Below are 21,132 nucleotides of genomic sequence, written 5' to 3'. Positions count from 1 at the left end.
ATCGTGCCTATCTTCAACGGTTTCAAAGTTTACAGTAAAGACAAGACTTCATTCAAAAGTTGTTACTTACCTGACCTTCGACCTAGAGGTGAATGTCATCAAGACCTTATTACACATTACTACCAATCACTGCGTAAAATATTTGGCTGATGTAGTTATACTTTAATCAGAAATCTGTGGGAAATTTCACTTGTTTGATCTTTGAGGTTAAGGTTACAGAGATCTAATTACAGTGCTATACACACCTTCAGCTGGTGATCAGCAATTTTGAATTTGCAATAAATGTAGAACCCTTGAAGATGAGAGTCAATATTGTATTAATTGTTCAATGTTGAATAACTCACCTGACGCACTATTTCAATGAACTTAAAATAAAAAATAATCATCTTAAATTAGGACATTATTGTATTAACTGATAGTGTTTTCTACAGAAGGAATGAGTTTGTGTAATGGGTTGTGTCAACTTGTGTGTATGTGTTTGTGGATGGATAGATGCCTCGAGATGTGCATACACGTGTCTGTATATGTAGGTGAGCAGGTAGGAGAGTGTGAGTATGCGTGCATGTGTATTTCAAGTAGTACAAATGAACTAATAATGTTCCAAAGACAAAAAAATACTATTCTAACCTGGTGTAAGTAATTCATCGCATGTGACATCCAGATCTGCATGAAAGTCACGTTCAAATTTCATCTCTCTTTGGATATCTTGAAAAGCAGTTGATATAAGACGAAAAAGTTCATGAAAGCTGAACTCTCCTTCTTCGGGACAGATAATTACTTTTTTACGGAACAGCGCAATTCTCTGTAGAGAACCAAACAGGGTATGATTGTCGTCAGCAACTTTGGAATTCCATCTTTCTTTATTAGGGTTTATCCCATTGATCTGCCTGACCACTTGTATACACAATGCTACGTCGAAATTAGAAATGTTTCCAGAAGACAGTATCTCTCGTTGATTGGTTGTGAATGTTCTACGTCTCTCAGATACTTTCCGACAAAACAACGAACACTGTGGTCTGCCAACTTTACAGTAGATCACTTGCCTCAAAATGTCAGCACAATTTGATTCAGCTATATGTTCCAAACATTGCTTTTCTTCGTCTGTTTTAGGCGGTGATTGTGCCCTGTTGAAACAGAAGTTTATCAAATAGAATTATCACTCACTGTCTTAGACGGGTATAAAATTGTGAATTTCAAACATACTTTTTATACATACAATACATTTAATGTCGGTGAACCCAAAACGGGACAGTACCCAAAACAGAAAATAATGAACACCTTATAGAAACATCTAGAAACTAAAAAGAAATACTCACTCTGCCATTTTATGAATTATTTCTGTAAAGAAAATGAAGAGAAATTATGTTAAATTGAGTTTCCAGGGTATTAATTTCTGGAGAACAAACTGGGTTTTTTGTGTGTAATAACTGTATTTATATAATTTGATGCTGATAAAGAATAGAAAATACATCAAAGTGTCAGCAATATCACATATGTATATATATTTATTACATTTTTGCCAGTTAAATATTGAATTCTATCAACTTGAAAAAAATGATATTTTTCACACTGTGACAAATATCACTTTTTGGTATTGACCAATCATAACGTTATCTTTTTTTCGCTGCATTCAAAGGCAACCATTTTCTGTTCAGATTCAAATGAAGCGACGGTATAATAAGTAGTTATGTTATGGTAAATTTTTGGAACACACACTAAGTATTTGCATATAAATATACAATTAATAACATTTGTATAAGCAATCATACCAGAAAATAACAAAAAAGTCGTAATTGCGTTGAGTATCCCATTCAAAATTATCCTTGTTTTCAAGTATGACGTCATTAGCATATGGCGCTAATTATAACGCTTCTGATTCCCGCCCTTTTTTAATGCATTAAATTTCTCATGTTTTATGCTTTGAAAATGTAATAAATAGAATTAATGGTGTCTTCAGTTATGATAAATATATTTCACTCATGTGGCTAATATTTTGATATTTTTCACTCGTGTGGCTTATATTTTGATATTTTTCACTCGTGTGCAAAAATATCAAAATATTAGCCATACTCGTGAAATATGTTTGTTATTACTGAAGACACCATTTAATGTCCTCTATATATGACAATATCTTGTAATACTACCCTTTTCCATACCTATTAATATTTATTTTACACAATAACAAACCAATACGAGAACACAGCAGACACCAAGACATTAAAACAATGTAAAAACATTTTGTAACCTACAAAAAATGTATCAAGGGCGATAATTTCGTTTCCTGCATCACACAATGCTAATGTTGAACTATCAGTCAATGAAATGTGGGCAGTTATCTAAATGGAAGTTTTTCCTCCTCGGCAGGCGTTAAAATTCGTCCAATTTTAAAACAAGCAAGTGCACTTAAGTATAAAAGTAGTCACATGTGTTATCTTCTTTAATGCTACATTAACACAATGCTTAATCAGCTTCGGTATTCTACAGTGATTAACCTGATAATGATAGCTACATAAAAACAGGCTACAAAATTGTTGCGCTCTTGATTAATTTTCGGCGTAAACATGTATGAAATTTTCCACAATCTTAATAATCAACATGCATTTTCCTAAACTATAATTATATTTTCGAGACCTGAGCAGCGCTTTTTTAAATAATTAATTAGTCTGTATCTTATTCTAAATAATGTCTATATTTGATGAGCACTGCCATCAACGTCAGCTCTAAAGGCCATATATAAGGGAACTGTACGTACTGTTGTCTGAGCTTTGTATGCAAAAGTGTCAACCTGTGATCTCCAAATCTGAAAACGTTTGACCTGTATGGCTGTTTATTAGTACAGAATGAATGGAGTAAGTAAGTGATTGCACTACTGAGTAAATAATCTAGGAATTATAACTGTAAACGTAGGACACACAAATTGAGATTACACATATAAAATGTGTTTATAGATACAGTAGTTATACTTCACCACACAGCTGTTTTGTCCCAGTTACAGGACGTATCGGTGATGCTGGGAGCATAGAGGTAGAAACCAAAATTGATGCGTTAGATAGATGATGGTAAAGAAATTAGTTTAGTTGTTTGCGACGTAAGCAAAGCCTTTGGCCGAGTCTGGAACGTGGTACATGTAGTACTGTTTCTTCAATATTTTTTACTTGTCATTTTTTTTGCCAAAACTCCTCCCCACCCTTATACACGAACCAACTTTCGTGGACTACAAAGTAATTGCAAACAACGAGTTGTAATTAATAAGGAATACTCAACTAGATAAAATATTAAACCCGGCGTCCTACAAGGCTATAGGGCCATAATTATTGTACACATTCGGTATAGGTATCGAAATAAATGCCATATTTAAGTTGTTTGCGACGATGCCTCATTATGTGTTATTGTTGATGCACTGCAATCACTGCCGATCTTTGTAATAGGGATTTCGACAATTTTTGTATTTGGTCTAGGATTTGTTTTATAAATAATAATCAACTAAAAACCGAAAAACTGTTTATCAGTAAACAAGAGATCCCAGAGAGATCTTGGCGCCCACCATCTTACCATCTTCATTAGTTCTATGTCATTGAACATGAACATAGTAAATACCTATTGATGTAGCTTTCGATCTAAACGTCATACCGCTGTGTATAAAAGACAACATTCAAAGCGAGTTGTCGTTTCACATATTTACTAGTACAGTACTTGATACGAAAGAAATAGAACCGATCATTGATATATCAAAAGGATCTGTAAAGTACTTCCTGGGAAAAAGTGATATGTCAAAATCCAGTTCTTTCGATCAGTTTCAAAATAATACATGCACAATTATAGACCAAGAGGACTCCCCATGTACAATTTTATAACTATCTTACAGGTGCTTTTTTAGAAATAGCGATAACAAACTTTTCAAATTCCAAGACGGCTGCCTTTCGGCATTTTGTTTATCAAATCAGTTTCAAAATTAAACATGCACAACTATAGGTCAAAGGGAGCCTACATATTAAATTTGAGATAAATTCTTTCATTCCCTCTTGAGAAATAGAGATAACAAACCTTCACTGTCAAAATCCAAGATGCCTGAACTTCGGCCATTGGTTTATCAAATCAGTCTCAAAAGTAAATATGCACAACCAGGGACGATCCTTCAATTTCTTACTGAGAAATAGCGATAACAAACCTTCACTGTCAAAATCTAAAATGGCCACCTTGGCGCCATTTTGTTTATCCGATCAGTCTCAAAAGTTAACATGCACAACGAGGGACCAGGGGGAACCTACATATCAAATTTGAGAAAGATCCCTCGACCATTTTCTGAGAAATAACGATAACAAACCTTTTTCTGTCAAAATCGAAGATGGCCGCCTTATATTTAACCCTTGAGAAAGATCCTCACAGTGCTTCATGAGAAAATAAAGATAAAAAAAAATGTTTTTCCGATTAGTCTCAAAAGTAGTGTATAACTAAGGACCGAAGGAAACCCAATTACCAAATTTGAACAAGAGGCCGAGAGGGCCTGTATCGCTCACCTGAATATGTTAAAAAATGATTGGTATGAAGTAAAGATTTTGCACGCCATGGTAGGTGCTGTAAGTACATATGAAATTTCAGAAAGATCCTTCCAGTACTTGATATATAACGAGAACAAACTTCAAACAGAGCCCCACCCCTATGCCCCTAGGGGGGTCATACCCACCAATTATACAAAATTGAGTCCCCTTGGCCCAGGGATGCTCCAGACTAAATTAGGATAAAATCCCTTAATCCCTATGATAGAAGAAGGATTATAAAGGTTTTACCTCTATTTCCCCTATTGTGCCCCGACCTTCATGTCCCAGGGGGGCCAGACCCACCGTTTATGCAAAATTGGTTTTCCTTTACCCATGGATGATCCACACCAAAAATGAACCAAATCCTTTCATTCCTACAGAAGAAGAAGGATTTTAGAGAATAATTTACTAGGTTTCCCCTATTGGGCGCCGCCCCTAGGGCCCCTGGGGGCGATTTATACACAATTGGTTCCCCTTCCCCCAAGGATGCTTCAGACCAAATATGTATCCCCTATTGGGCCCCGCCCCTTAGACCCAAGGGGGGCAAGACCAACCGTTTATACAAAATTTGGTGCCCCTACACCCGAAAATGTTTCAGACCAAATGTTGAACAAATCCTGTCATTCCTACAGAAGAAGAAGGATTTTAAAGAATTTATGTTTCCCCTATTGGGCCCCGCACCTCAGCCCCCAGGGGGGTCACAACCACCATTTATACAACATTGAGTCCCCTTGGCCTAAGGATGCTCCAGACCAAACTTAGTCAAAATCTACTTGGCTGTTCAGGACAAGTAGCGTTTAAAGGAAAAGTTGACGGACGGACGACGGACGCTGCGGTATTGCATAAGCTCACCATAGTCCTTCGGACCAGGTGTGCTAAAATATTCTATTACAGGAAATGTTTACTTACCTTTAAGATCAACAGTCTTGACAGGGATTCCTTCTTGGGTCATGGCACAGTCGACATTGAACTCTGGAGCTATAAAAGAAAGTTTAATTAAGATAATTTATATCATGTGCAGTACTTAAATACATGTATATAAATTATTTATATTAAAATTAAGTACAATATGATTTAATTTCAACATAAATATTTACTTTTTTACAATAATGACATTATATACACCGAGTTATTGCAACTCCTACCATAACCACGTACTGTAGAATATTAAACTAAATTCAATACTCACTTTTAAGATCACTAGAGATCTCTAGTAGATATCTCTAGATCTAGCATATTTGCTTCTTTCAGGCCTGGCAACTTTGGCATCAGGCTTCAGAGCTAAAAAAAATCATAAAATTTAATCAAAATTCATATATGCATCAATATATACAGACCCATTAGAAATTAGAAAACTATTATAAACAAGAGGCACAGAGGGCCTGTATCACTCACCTGGAAATTTTAGCAAAGTCGAAGTTAGAATAGCGTGAAGTTACTGGAAGTGTACATGTATTACATGGTTATTCAGGTGTTATATTTATAAGCAATTGGACAAAATCTTGTCATTCCTAAAATAAAAGGAGGATTTAGAAGAATTTGCTATGTTTCCCCTATTTGGCTCCGCCCCTCTGTCCCCAAGGGGGTCAGACCCATCGTTGATACAAAAGTAGGTCCCCTTCACAAAGGATGCTTTAGACCAAATATGGACATAATCCTGTCATTCCTACAGAAGAAAAAGGATTTAAAAGCTATTTTCCTCTTTGGACCTGCCTCTCTGTCAAAAGGGGGCTCAGACCCACTATTTATAAAAAATTGGTTTCCCTTCATCCAAGAATGCTTCATACCAAATTTGGACAAAATCCTGTTATTTCTCCAGAAGAAGGATTTTGAAGAATTTGCTATATTTCCCCTATTGGCCCCGCTACTTGTACAAAATTGAGTCTCTTTTGCCGAAGGATGCTCCAGACCGAATTGGCATTTTAAAGGTTTTACCTCTATTTCCCCTATTAGGACCGCCCCTCTGCCCCCACGGGGCCACACCCACCATTTATACAAAATTGTGTCCCCTTGGCCCAAGGATGCTCCAGACTAATAAGAATAAAATCCTTAACTCCCTACGGTAGAAGAAGGATTTCATAGGTTTTACCTCTATTTCATCTTTTGTGCCCCGCCCCTCTGCTCCCAGGGGGGCCACATCCACCATTTATACAAAATTGAGTCCCCTTAGACCAAGGATGCTCCAGACTATATTAGGTTTATTGTACATCACATGGTAATTTCTAGGATAGCTATTGGATAACTACCCTTGTTCTATTTGGTATAGTTAGCATCCGCCCTTGACAACGGGAACTATACCTGGAATCTGGCACTACACCTTTTTATTGGACCGCTGAGACTGCGGGAAAAGTAGCGTGACCCTAAGAGTTGCGCCCCTTCTCCAGAGGGCGCTGTACATATTCTACCTTCACTTCATTGTTGTCGTCTGCCAAAATGGCTTCGAATTTCGGGACCAGGAATGCCGATTGCTTTGCAGAGGCTTAGCAATGCATAAAGACGAAGTAGGCGACACCGTTTGACGTCGCAGTCCTTAAAGACTTCCTACTGGAAAAGGGGGACCGTACATTGTATGTGACCTAGCGGTGATCTCAATCCAGTGAATTGAATATGCAACAAACAAGAAGAGATCTACTCTAAAAAATATCTTATATTAACATTTGTTGTTAATTATTAAATACGTTACTTTTTATTGTCAAATGACAGTCATGTGATGTACTAAATCTATTATGACTCTTTCCCTCGGGAACAGTTCTCTTATAGTGTTGTCTGGAGAGGTATAGTGCCCTTGCCCAACGGATAGGGCCATAATAGAATAATAATCTTTTAATCCTTACGGTTGAAGAAGGATTTTAAAGGTTTTACCTCTATTTCCTCTATTGGGGCCCGCCCCTCTACCCCTAGGGGGGCCACATCCACCTTTTATACAAAATTGAGTTCCCTTGGCCCAATGACCATCCAGACTAAATTAGGTTAAAATACTTTAATCACTACGTTAGAAGAAGGATTTTAAATGTTTTACCTCTATTTCCCCTATTGGGCCCCGCCCCTCTGCCCCAAGGGGGCCCACACCCACCATTTATACAAAATTGATTTACCTTCCAAATATGATGTTTCTGTTTAAATTTGATCAAAATACCTTCATCCCAACGGAAGAAGAAGGAAATTAAATATATTCCTCTATATCCCTTTTTTGGCCCCGCCTCTCCGCCCCCATCGGGGTCAGACCTACATGTACTGTTTATACAAAATTGCTTTCCCTTCACCCAAAGATGCTTCATACCAAATTTGAACAGAATCCTGTCATTCCTACAGAAGAAGAAGGATTTTGAAGAATTTGCAATGTGTCACCTATTGGGCCACGTTCCTCAGCCCCAAGGGGGGGGGGGGGGGGCACATTCATTGTTTATACAAAATTGAGTTCTTTTTTTTCAAGGATGCTCCAGACCAAATAAGGATAAAATCCCTTAATTCCTACGGTAGAAGAAGGATTTTAAAGGTGTTTCGTCTATTTCCCCTATTTGGCCCAACCCCTCTGCCCCAGTGGGGGCCACACCAATCGTTGATACAAAATTTAGTCCCCTTGGCCAAAGGATGCTCCAGTACAATTAAGGATAAAATCCTTTAATCCCTATGGTATAAAAAGGATTTTAAAGGTTTTACCTCTATTTTCCCTATTTGGCACCGCCCCTCTGCCCTCAGGGAGGAAACACCCACCTTTTATACAAAATTGAGTCTCCTTGGCCCAAGGATGCTCCAGACTAAATTGGGTTAAATTCCTTTAATCCCTACGGTAGAAGAAGGATTTTAAAGTATTTACCTCTATTTCCTTCATTGGGCCCCGCCTCCCTAACCCCAGGGGGACCACGTCCACCGTTTATACAAAATTGAGTCCCCCTGGCCCAAGGGAACTCCAGACTGAATTATGTTAAAATCATTTAATCCCTACGGTAGAAGAAGGATTTAAAATGTTTTACCTCTATTTCCCCTATTGGCCCCCGCCTCTCTGCCCCAAGTGGGCCCACACCCACCATTTATACAAAATTAATTTCCCTTCCAAATAAGGTGCTACTGTTTAAATTTGATAAAAATACCTTCATCCCAAGGGAAGAAGAAGGAAAATAAATATATTCCTCTATATCCCTTATTGGGCCCCGCCTCTCTGCCCCAATCGGGGTCAGACCTACTGTTTATACAAAATTGCTTTCCCTTCATCCAAGGATGCTTCATACCAAATTTGGACAAAATACTGTCATTCCTACAGAAGAAGAAGGATTTTAAAGAATTTACTTTGTGTCCCCTATTGGGCCCCGTTCCTAAGCCCCCAGGGGGCCACACTCATTGTTTATACAAAATTGAGTCCTTTTTGCCCAAGGATGCTCCAGACCAAATAGGATAAAATCCCTTAATCCCTACGGTAGAAGAAGGATTTTAAAGGTTTAGCCTCTATTTCCCCTATTTGGCCCAACTCCTCTGCCCCAAGGGGGGCCACACCCATCGTTTATACAAAATTTAGTCCCCTTGGCCAAAGGATGCTCCAGAACAAATAAGGATAAAATCCTTTAATTTCTACGGCAGAAGAAGGATTCTAAAGGTTTTACTTCTATTTCCCCTATTTGGCACCGCCCAGCTGCCTCCAGGGAGGACACACCCACCTTGTATACAAAATTGAGTCCCCTTGGCCCAAGGATGCTCCAGATCAAATAAGGATATAATCCCTTAACTCCTACGGTAGAAGAAGGATTTTTAAGGTTTTACCTCTTTTCCCCCCTTATTTGGCCTCCTACAGAAGAAAAGGATTTTAAAGAATTTGCTATATTTCCCCTATTGGGCACCGCCCCTCTGACCCCATGGGGCCAGACCCATCATTGATACAAAATGTGTTTCTCTTCCCCCAATGATGCTTCTGACCAAATATGGAACAAATCCTTTCATTCCTACAGAAGAAGAAGGATTGAAAAAAAAATGCTATATTTTCCCTATTGGGCCCCGCCCCCCAGCCCCAAGGTCGGCCAGACCCACCTTTTATACAAAATTTGTTCCCCTTTACCGAAGAATGCTTCTGACCAAATTTGGTCAAAATCTGCTCAGTCGTTCATGACAAATAGCAATTTTTAGAAAAAGTTGACGGACGGACGGACGAGGGACGGACGATGGACGCTGCGGTATGGCATAAGCTCACCATGGTCCTTCGGACCAGGTGAGCTATAAAGATCTCTTCAGTCTTTCCGAGAAATAGCGATAAAAAGAATTGGTTAAGGTTGAACCACGGACCACGGACGACAGGCGATTGAAAATTTAACTTCCTAATGTCAAAGAAAATGAACACAATCCTACAGTTGACCAATCGGTTAGAATGCCGACTAGTAGAATTGGCTTTTTCAACTCTTTGCTTCGTTTGATGAACACATTTCACTTCATATGTCTACCCTCCAGTATATATAGTACCTGGTTTGAGTCACACTCTGGTTGATGTTTAATGATCTCCGGGCTTGTATGTTTGAGCTAATAGATACCCCATATCAAGTTTTAAGACACTTGTTTATAAAACTAGATTTCATGTCATGAAATATAACACACACATATATGTAGTTACATGTAGTGGTCGCTCTAGATCTGTTTCCACAACTTGAAAGGATATGGGAAATTTATATTCTATTATCATGATTGAAATTAAAACCCTTACATACTTGTCTCTGCTTTGTGATTGAGATTGACAATCGATTATAAATATGTAAATAAGGATAAGAAAGATATCATTACCACTATTCATCTCCAAATTTGCAAATATACCGTTATAGGCCGTCGCTGTTCCGTATCAACGACTTGACTTTGACGTGATTTTTGACGATGTCGACTCGGATAGGTCTAATTACTCTTTATTTTAACGGCTATATTTTTTTGTAAATCGAACAGGTGACAATATCTATTTAAATTTGTTTGGTCCGACCGGAGGTGTACCGTAATTAATTTTAAAATTAACCCACAAAACCAGTTACACTTCAATAAATCCAAATCCAAATGATATCTATAGACATGTAGCAATATGTAAGTTTGACTCACATTCATTAACAATGCTTTTTTTTGCCTTTTCTGCATCTCTCACATGTTTAGGCATACCTTCCTGGTATGTACATGAACTCCTGCTCTGAAGAAACACTACTTCAATATATTGTCAATTATCTAGAATTTTTGACAAAAAGATGATCTCAAGCTTTAAAATATCTTACATTCCATAACCACAAAACCTACCTGTCATAATTAGGGTCTCGTGTTGGAGATACGAGTTCCTTATAGTAATCACTGTCTGTCTGTCTGTCTGTCTATCCGTCTACACATTTTGTTCCTTGCTGATAACTTTGGTATTAAATGACCGATTTACATGAAACTTGGATGTTCAGTTAAAAAAAATACATACTAAGATTAAAAGTCAAGGTCAAAGGTCAAGGTCATTAGGTTCAAAGGTCAAGGTCAATTTTGCATCTTTTCACTGATAAACATTTTGTTATGACATGATGAAGCCAAGTTGAATTAAACAAGGAGTCAACTGACCAAAGATCAATGTCATCAGGTCTGAGGTCAAGGAAAAAGGTTAAGGTCAGATTTTGAAGCTTTTCACTAATGAGCATTTTATGACATTATGAAGCAAAGTTGGCTAGAACTTAACAAAGAAAAACACTGAGGTAAAAAGTCAAGGTCAAAGGTCAAGTTCACTGGGTCAAAGGTCATGGTCGAATTTTGTAACTTTTCACTTGTGAGCATTTTATGACATTATGAAGCAAAGTTGGTAGGAATTAGACAAATAATCAACTGCCCAATGGTCAAGATTACTGGGTCAAAGGTCAAGGTCAAATTTTGTATCTTTTCACTGATGACCCTTTTGTTATGAAATTATAAAGCAATGTTGGTCAAAATTAAACATTGAGTCAACTGACCAAAGCTTAAGGCCATTGTGTTAAAGGTCAAGTTTAACTTTTGTATCTTTTCCCTGATGAACATTTCGTTATGATGCTTTGAAGCAAAGTTGGTCAGATTTTAACAAAGAGTCAACTAACTTAAGGTCAAGGTCACAGGGTCAATGTCAGCGTCAAATATTATATCTTTTTACCGATGAACATTTTTTTTATGTTATGATGAAGCAAAGTTGTTCAGAACTTACCACGGAATCATCTAACCTAAGGTCCAAAGGTTCAAGGTCTAGGTCATGTTATGTTTTTTTCAATGACGAACATTTTGTTATGATATTTGCATTTCTGTTTGCCCAGCAAATATGGAGGTGGAAGCTTGATGTTCATAATATCATTATAATACTCACGTGTATTCAGCTTGATGTCAGGAGACCAAGCGCGGTTAGCAATCTAAGGGAGGTAGCTCTCCCCAAAATTCACTACAGTATCAAGTTTAAGTCCGTGAAAATTAACGAAGTCTTACACATTTCGGCAATTGAACTTCACAATAAACATTACAATTTATGCTAAGTTATTATATATATATCCATTTTGTCTTGTTTATAAATAGTTACTCGTATTTTGAAACACCTTGTTGAGTTATTTAATCGATTGCTTGTCTTACCAATGCATCCATTATACGAACCTGTAGTGAAAACAGGAATGTAACCTGACGAAGGGAAGAGTCTAGAGTCTAGAGAGGGTAGCAGTGAACGTTATTGAATTGTATTAATTGCCAAGAACATAGACTATACGATCACCTTTCGGATTTTACGGAGTGACAACTGGTACCCACCCTCTCCGGACTATGTTCTCCCTACATTACACAACTACATTCCTTATCGGTGTATTGTATTAATATACATAGCTACAGTATTCCCTTAATCACTTAATATAACTATTTTCTTACTAATTTTTCCTACTAGTTTACTGTTCTTACTCACCTATATTGTCTGTATCTACTTTCGTTTATAAAGGGGTTTTCCCTAGTCTCGTTCAACCAGACGCTTGATGACTTGTAATTCTCTCTTCGGCGTAGCTTGCGCAGACAACAAGAGTCTGGTTGAACGTGACTAGTTTTCCCCAAGTTTGCCACCTTTCGGTAATAGACTTGCAAAAGCCCATATCAACTATCATTTTACTGGAGTACTTTTTGTCGTACGCAACATCTTGTTGTGAATCGGCGTTTAAATGATAAGAAATGATATCATTGACACGCAATTAACCAGTGTAGAAACATAAAATTACAATGATTGATAGCACATACAAGAGGCACCCTTAAAATATAGAGTCAACTAGATGGGGGAGACGGAGGCAGGTTCGGCCTATTTGTATTTAAGTCGTCCCGGACCTTATAGCATTTGTTGAAATTTATGTTAGTTTCTACCATCTTGAAGAGAAATTCCATGCTTTTCATTAAATAATAACAAACGGGCAAACAGGTCTGTATTTGACCAATTATTTAACTTTTTCCACCGGAAAGTGGATGACAGAAAGGCAGTCTCGGACAAGTTCGGCCAACATAGGAATTGATATAATTATGACTTTCATAATACTGATTTGCTAAACCCTCAAAGTTGTAAGTATTAGCTCAAAACAAAATATATCAGGGGTGGCCGAACCTGCTCCGGTCTCACCTATATCAATTACTGTAATACTAGCAGATAGTATTCTCAAGTTCATATCATCCAATATGAAAAATACTAAATTTGAAGCCAAATGACCTGTGCTGTACTTTATACAGAAACATCACGTAGTCGAGTTGGCATCAATTGAATTGGCTGGACGTTCACATGAAAAATTGCGAATTTTCTAACGGTAAACCGAATTGCTACCCTTAAGGCAATCGTGTATAAAACTGAGAGAAATAATTTTTAAAATACGGATATGTTTGCCCCCCTTTTTTATGAAAAGCATGCGATTTATCTTCCAACTGGTGTAAATTCACTCAAATTTCGACAAAAATAAAATAAAATTGAACAAAATTGCCTCCGCGATCTCCCCCTGCCCCTGTTGTACTGAAGTTGTTACAGTACTAGATAATCAGTTAAATTTACAGTAGCAGTAGATATACTTCTTTTTATTCCTTTAACTGTATATTTTGTTTTAAGATGCACACGGGTGGCTTTCTAGTTGTATTCGACTTTCGAAGTGTGCCCGACTCGGATATTTTGTGTCCGATATTACCCCTAGATCACCAATACTCGATGACGTAGGGCACATAACAGTATGGGACACGATTCCAGCGAATCTGATATATTGTTTATATGGATCCTACAGTCTAACTTCGATGTTTCGAACTTTGCGTGACCATCTGGAAAAAATCGAAACATCTGGACTTTGACTCCCGAATAATAAGACAGAAGGTGATTCTTTAAAAAAAAATGACGAAACACAGGCTTCGACATTCTTACCAAATTCAACATTTATTTGTCAATTACAATTCCGAAGCTTGTACAGGTAAAATAACCACGGGACTTTTTAATGTTTTTGAACAAGTTAACATTTCACATCGATTTATTAGTTGTAATTTTCTATGTTTTTTTTATAACGAATGATCCTTGATTTTACTTCGAAACAGCGAGAAACTCGACGCATACAAGTACGATACATGTGTACATGAAAAGAATACAAGTAGTGCTATATAAGGGAACAATTCTAGACTTTGTCGTAGCTTCGGTACATCGAGAAGTTCGAATCTTCGAATTTCGATTTATGGAAGTTTGGCTGTATTATAACAGGCTTGACTGCCTTTTTTGATACACGTTGAGAAACGATGGGGCCACTTATTAGTATCAACCAGACGGACTTAGTTAGCATCTAATCTAAGTCCATGGTATTAATCCTACATGATGGCATCGACAGAAAAAGATCAAATTAAGAATCCCGGAACGGCTTTAAGTCTTTAGGGTACCACTAAATAAAATGAAAATAATTTTGATTTTCAAAAATAAAGAACGTATCCGATAGATACCCCGATCGACGTTATTATTCTCGGAATAGTCCAACTACTTGTTGATCCTGTGTTTTCCTGAAAGTTCTGTGACTGATTGATAAAAACGTAGCTGTACTATGACAGCTATTTTTAAGCACTGGAGAGAAGCTGCTACATGCACGTTGATCTTAGTTGCCAAGACTGACAGAGCCCCAGCGATTCGGCCCAAGCTTACTGGTACTGGCGACCAGTATGATTACAATATTTTGATGTTAGAAAGAAGCAGCAAAAGTAGGTTCATGCCTAACCTGTACGTATTTCCTGGAGGTACTGCCCACGAAGTTGACTTTTCGAAAGAATGGGTAGATGTTTTCAATGACTGCAACAGAGATAGGTTGTTTGAATTCACGAAGCGTGGTGGAACTGGATAACCTATGGTTAAATAGACGACGCAGTCAGGATTTTGAACACGTACCAAGTGAGCTAGCCTTTCGGATTTGTGCTATACGAGAAACATTCGAAGACTCTGGAGTCATATTAGTGAGAAATGCTGACGGGTCACTGAAGAGCAGTAACTTCAAAGACGTTCCTCTAGCAGTCTTTCCAAGTCGGTTAATCAGTTTTGGAGACCAAGAGTGATTGACGATGCAAAAGAGTACCTGATAATGTGCCAGAAATTGCAGGTTATGTTTGATTTTGCTCACTCCACGAGTGGGCTAATTGCATTTGTTAACCCCTACAGGAGTGTAGCGTCCATAGAAAAAAAAGCCCGCGCTTACACATGAACAATCCGTGTATACCAAATTTCTAAACAATGACAACTTAACAATAACAAAAGATGACATCATGCTTACAGTGCTTTACTGATGTGATATCAAAATATCCACTAAACACTCTTCGGTTCTTTATGACCTTTATTCTGTTTATTAAAAAAACCTGCAAGTACAAAATACAACACATTACACATTCACTCAAATCTCTCACATAGTCTGTTTACATCAATGGACATAACTCTTACATATATACTTAATTTATCATCGTAATGCATAAAAGATACCTTTTTTATTTAATGAACTCCATATAGAAATATGATATCATTTTTACAATGTATATATAAATTATATTGCAATTAGTTCTACATATCAATACCAGTTGATATGAAATTTCATTATACTAACATACAAAATAATCTAAATATAACAAATATACATTTTAAACGTACCCCACAGATCCTGCGGGGGTTTACAGAAATTCCCTTTGTCTTGAGCGACTTATGAAAGGTGAACAGTTCTTACAGTGTTATACATGTACTACTAAAAATGAAATAAATACCTTTTAAAACAATACCATTCACTATACATGTGAAAGACCTCGCAAAATCTGCAAGTAGAGCACTAGGTGCACTCATTGGAAAACATATCTCTCTGGGAGGAATGCCATTTGATGTATTCACCAAACTATATAAAACGGTAGTGGAACCGGTTCTTATGTATGGAAGTGCCATTTGGGGTACCAAGGAACATGCAGCAATAAATATGGTACAGAACAAAGCTTGCAGATACTTTTTAGCTGCTGGAAAATATGCATATAGNCTGTTGGAAAATATGCATCTAACACAGCTACCCGCGGAGACATGGGTTGGTTATCATGCTATACAAAACAAAAGATTACATTCTTAAGGCTGATGTGTAAAATCAAAAGAATGGAGGACAGTCGACTAATTAGTAGGATCACGAGATGGTCATCCAGATATCGGAAGGGATGGTATTTCGCGGTTAACAAATTTATGAATAATATAGATACGGACAATCTAGTGAATACTGTGAACTTTTCTACACAATATGTCGTAAGAAATCTTGTGAATAAATTACGCGCTGCAGATAGTGCAGAGTGGCAAAAAGTTCTATGGAACGAAAATTATAACGTGAACGGAAATAAACTCAGAACATATAGGCAATACAAAAATGATACAGGCACAGAGAATAATGTGAAATCGGACATTCTACGAACCAACAGGCGATACCTAGCCCAGTTTCGCGCCGGATGTCTTCCGCTAGCTGTGGAGACTGAAAGATATGCCAGGCCGCCCATTCAACTTCATGATAGACTGTATACCCATTGTGATATGAGGAAAGTCGAAGACGAAAAACATGTCTTAATTGAGTGCAAACTGTACAGTGATTTAAGATATAATTTGCGAAATCAAGCCTGTGATGTTATAGAGGGGTTCTTAATGCAGGACTGTGACACACAGTTCCTTAACATAAAGACAAATGGTGTACTCCATCTAAATATAGGTCAATTTATTTTTAACGCGTTTTAGCATCAATGTGCTAGAATAACTTAGTGAAAGTTGGTATAAGTACTGTTCTTTCAAAACGCGATGACACTTGTTCTTTCGTATTTTATTGCATTTTGGAGTCTCATAAGTCATACTTTACTTTGACAACAATGTATATTGAAATAACTTAAACCTATACATGATATAATAAGCTGACAACTATCTGGTGAAACTTATTCCAAGGTTTATATAATATTGCCTTTTAAAGTATCATAAGTCAAACTAGCTTTGACAGGGATGTGTGGTTATAATGTATGATAAGCTAAAATAAGCTGACAAATATTGAGGTTTTTTTTAAATTGACAACTAACTGTTTTTAATGTATATTTTCTGTCTTTTTAGTGTCTCATAAGTCGATTAACTATGGCTGGATATTGATCTAATTTTATGTACATTTTAGCAGTTTTACATGTAGATCAATATTTGACACTTGAATAAAATAATTTATTATTATTAATATTATTATGTACATGTACTTTATAATTTGGACTAAAGAAATTATATGCATGTAGAACGACTGACAACTTACACTTTATACATTTTTTCAAATTTAATCAGAATATTATGATTCAATAGTGAAATAATTTTCTGATAATACTTTACAGAATATACATATATGTTATGTTGTGGTCCGGTAAATTACAAACATGCCATCATAAATTGTCTCTCTTGAACTCTTAGCCAAAACGTTTTCTCTTAGATAGAATATCAAGTCTATTTTTTTCCTGTATAACCAATACTACCACAACCTATTTTTATTTTCTGATGGAAATGTGGGTTGTACAAATTCCACGTCATATTAAAAACAGACATCACATGACCATAAATAATGAAATTTTGAAAACTCGTGGCCAAAATTCTGTAATAATCTCTTGTATCCGGATAAAAAAATGGTATGCGTTATAATAGCTCTATATAGATTTTAAATAGTTCAAACTAAAACAAGCCCTATGCAAGAATTCCCTGTTCCAGAGTTGATTTTATTTGATAATAGAAAATCAAGCCCTAAACATCTGTAAAGATAACACCATAAAAGGAAAGTAAAGGCGTCATTGAAAACAAAACTAAGTAAGTTTAATAAATATTTACTGTCAAAACATTACTTTGGTACAATTAAATTCAAAGTAATCACTTGTCATAATGAAATAAATCACGTATTTATATGTTTTTTGCAGCCACATTATAGCACTTCTCATGACGTAAGTACACGCACTGGTAGACTAGTATTTAATTAGCAGGTACCAACCACAGCTGCTTGAATGAAAGAAACAGTCGATCACGTCATCACACGTCATATTTGTTGCTACGTCATCACGCGTCGTGTTTAATTTAGCCTCGTGACAAAATGTACATAATTTACCTAACCACATTTCAACCGTCTATAAAACACATGTATTCAGACTGTCATGGTCCAGGCAAATCCAGAACGGCCACTAAAATCATTTATCTTACAGCTACCGCGTCATTCACTAGGCAAATTCACATCCAAATCACCATAATCCAGGAAAACTTTGTCAACAGGTTAGGAAACCCAATCTTGTGATCATTTCACTGTTACCTTTAATTTTGGTATACATGGTCGAACAATGAAGGTCAGCTACCAGAAAAACTGCGTTCATTACTTTAATGCAATAGTCCAAAAAAGAAATGTATTCCTTATCCATACCGAAACGCATGCCTCTAGCGTGTTTCCCGGAATGTCGGTATCGTAAGAAATATTAATCCTCCTCGTCAGTTACTGCAACACAAATAAAACGTTTTAAAGTTAGTTTTTGCAAATTGATCGACTCAAGTGTGTCAAAATTGAAACAGATTCGTTTTTTACATCTCCTATATACCAGTGGCAGTCATGTATCTGTTCTACACGAACGGATATTGAATATATATTATTATAAATGATCTTAGTAGATTTCTTCGTAAAAAGTCTTATCAACAAGGATAGCTCCTTATCGTTCATGAAGGTGTCGTTGCATAGATCGCAACACACGAAACGAATCGGGTCTCGTAGAGGAGGTGAGAGATTTTAAAAGCTTCATGGAAAACTCATAAAGTTGATTGTCCTTGTGAACTTATTTAGTGCACTGTCTGAAAACTTGATAACCATGCACATGCTCATTTTTTGTGAATTATTACTAAGTTAGGAAGCCTTTTTTATTACGATTGAATTTCCAATTTCTTGATCTAAGAAAATTCAATTGCATGGGCCGATGTAGCTAAGATACCATTAAACCGTTTCGCCTTTGACAGTTTTCTTTCAATACCTCGTCGACTATTTGTTCCCCCAGTCTGTTCTGAGGACGAAAGGCTCCGATTAAAAAATCTTTCTTAAAACTTTGATTATGGCCGATGCTTTCTTTTGAGGTTTCTGTGTACTCTTTTGTTTAGCCCATGTGTCGTTAATTAAAAAGTGACTAGTCATCGTTAAACCTACTTCATATATTTTTTTGTGCAAATATTGGAGTTTTAAATGACCACTAAACGTGTTTTTTTGGTTTGTCAATATTCTCTAAATATTGCTTTTTTATCCAGTGGCAACAAAATAAATATAACTCTATAAAATGATACAGTGTATTTTATTCACTTTTCTGACATTTTCAGTTTGGGTGTCCGCGATTATAAACATTCATATGTGCAGATTGTCCTGTGTATACACACATAAACTGAACACACGATCGTCTACCCAAACTATAATTATGTCATTACAACTCACCTGTGACCCTCCACCCGCAGCCCTACAATAATGGCAGTTAAAACACGTTATTTGTAAAGGATCGTTCATCATACACACACGTCTCCCGTCGTCTGCTCTAAAATATAGATAAGAGAGTTACTCATCTGTGACGCTCTACACCGATATCACACCTCCCTAGAAAATCGTGTATGTCAACCCCTCAAAGTAGCATGGTTTAGTAGGACATTCTCAAACCATGGTTCTCAAACCTCGAAACGACAATATTAGAATATAATACAGAGAGTTCCCATAATGTGATTGTTTTAGACGGTCTTGTGGCTGCAGTTGCCTTTTGTTCTGTGTAACGGCTCAGAACCTATATCTGATGATTAAGTTTTGGTAAATAATACATACTGAAGTAACACTATACTGAACTGTCCAATAGAGTATGTCACATTTTATTACAGCAGCTTGTTAAATGGCAGACATTTATTTTGTTCTTTTTTTGTAGTTAAGTGCCGATTTATTTATTTTCCTGAAATGGCTTATGTCTAAGATTTTTTACAGATAAAAAAAATCATATTTAATATTTTTGGATTTACTTGAATGGATTTGGTTGACATAAAAAAAACAGAAGGGATTTTTGTCGCTCTAAAATCTGCAAAAAAATACCAGATAAAAGAATCTTGTGATAACGACACAAGCAAAATACTGTTTGTAAGACCAGATATGAAATTAAATCGGTTATACCACACGTTAAAAGGGATAAACACTATAAAAAAACAATATTGCAGCGTATGGGTGAGCCGTTTTACATTTCAATCCATTGAACGATATTCAAGTTATATAACTTTAATCATTAAGAACTGTATCTGTTCTTGTTTTCTTTTCGAGTTAGTATTGTCTTCTTAGCCTTCATCAAAATCGTAGCTCAATGACTTGCCGAAGGCACCATATCAAAGGTCGGAGACTTACGATTGGCGGGATATTCAAATATGGTTATATATTGTCCGTAAAAATTGTATAGCATCCTAAACATGTTTTTCTAATTTGTCACATGGCATGTGCTAATCCAATGAAAAGACAGAATTTATATAGAAAAATAATAAAAGGTGTTAAAACAATAAGATCGGATGTCGTAGATTCAAAAGCATTTAGTTTTAAGATATGAAGCGCGAAATCCTTTAAACGTGGGGTAACTTAAGCTAGGACGCTTACAACTTTAATATTTTGAAACACTGCGACCCAAGGTTATCAACAATAGAAGACCATGCGTGCCAAGTAACCTTGGGATCCTATGTGGGTTTCAAATGTGCGGTAATACAATTCCTCATAGAGCATTTAAATGACACAATTGCTTAAAAATTATATCATCATCTTGTGCAACATATTCCAACTATTATTTTGATACCAAATACTACTTTATTTCAAGAAGTAATTTAACTTTTTGTTGAAGATTGGAGCAGATAGAAAAGTGTAATTTCATTAGAGTGAGGTAAGGATTTGGAGCAACATATTGGAGAAAATGCTAATTCTTTAAACCAGTATGAAGGGTACTGTAGACGCCTACATTCACTGTTTAAAAACGAGGTCTGCAGATGGGACTGACTATTCAGCAGTAGCATTGTATATCTTATAGGTATTTCTTTACGTTACGTACATTGGTCAATGTCAATTACTCGTCCGTTGTGCTCTGATCTGTC

The 21,132-nt window shown here is 36.6% G+C and overlaps 1 protein-coding gene across 4 annotated transcripts in view; it reads right to left on the bottom strand.

The window, feature by feature from the left end:
- Positions 1 to 12,462, bottom strand: part of LOC110441112 — a 50,621-nt gene extending 38,159 nt beyond the window's left edge. For 2 of the 4 annotated variants that reach the window (XM_021484228.1, XM_021484215.1), the window contains exons 1-5: positions 12,427 to 12,462; positions 5,728 to 5,819; positions 5,448 to 5,516; positions 1,317 to 1,338; positions 628 to 1,124 (exon numbers count right to left, since the gene is read on the bottom strand). In XM_021484228.1, the coding sequence (XP_021339903.1) occupies positions 628 to 1,124; positions 1,317 to 1,338; positions 5,448 to 5,490 (562 nt within the window). In that variant the 5' untranslated portion in view covers positions 5,491 to 5,516; positions 5,728 to 5,819; positions 12,427 to 12,462. Of the gene's footprint in view, positions 1 to 627; positions 1,125 to 1,316; positions 1,339 to 2,249; positions 2,403 to 5,447; positions 5,517 to 5,727; positions 5,820 to 11,850; positions 11,910 to 12,426 lie in introns of those variants that run through there. The other 2 variants (XM_021484222.1, XM_021484235.1) reach the window with 2 other exon arrangements.
- Positions 12,463 to 21,132: the final 8,670 nt, after the last annotated feature.

The sequence above is a fragment of the Mizuhopecten yessoensis genome, unplaced genomic scaffold (assembly GCF_002113885.1).
Source record: "Mizuhopecten yessoensis strain PY_sf001 unplaced genomic scaffold, ASM211388v2 scaffold1779, whole genome shotgun sequence".
Classification (NCBI taxonomy): domain Eukaryota; kingdom Metazoa; phylum Mollusca; class Bivalvia; order Pectinida; family Pectinidae; genus Mizuhopecten; species Mizuhopecten yessoensis.
This window is presented reverse-complemented; position numbering and strand designations above follow the sequence as displayed.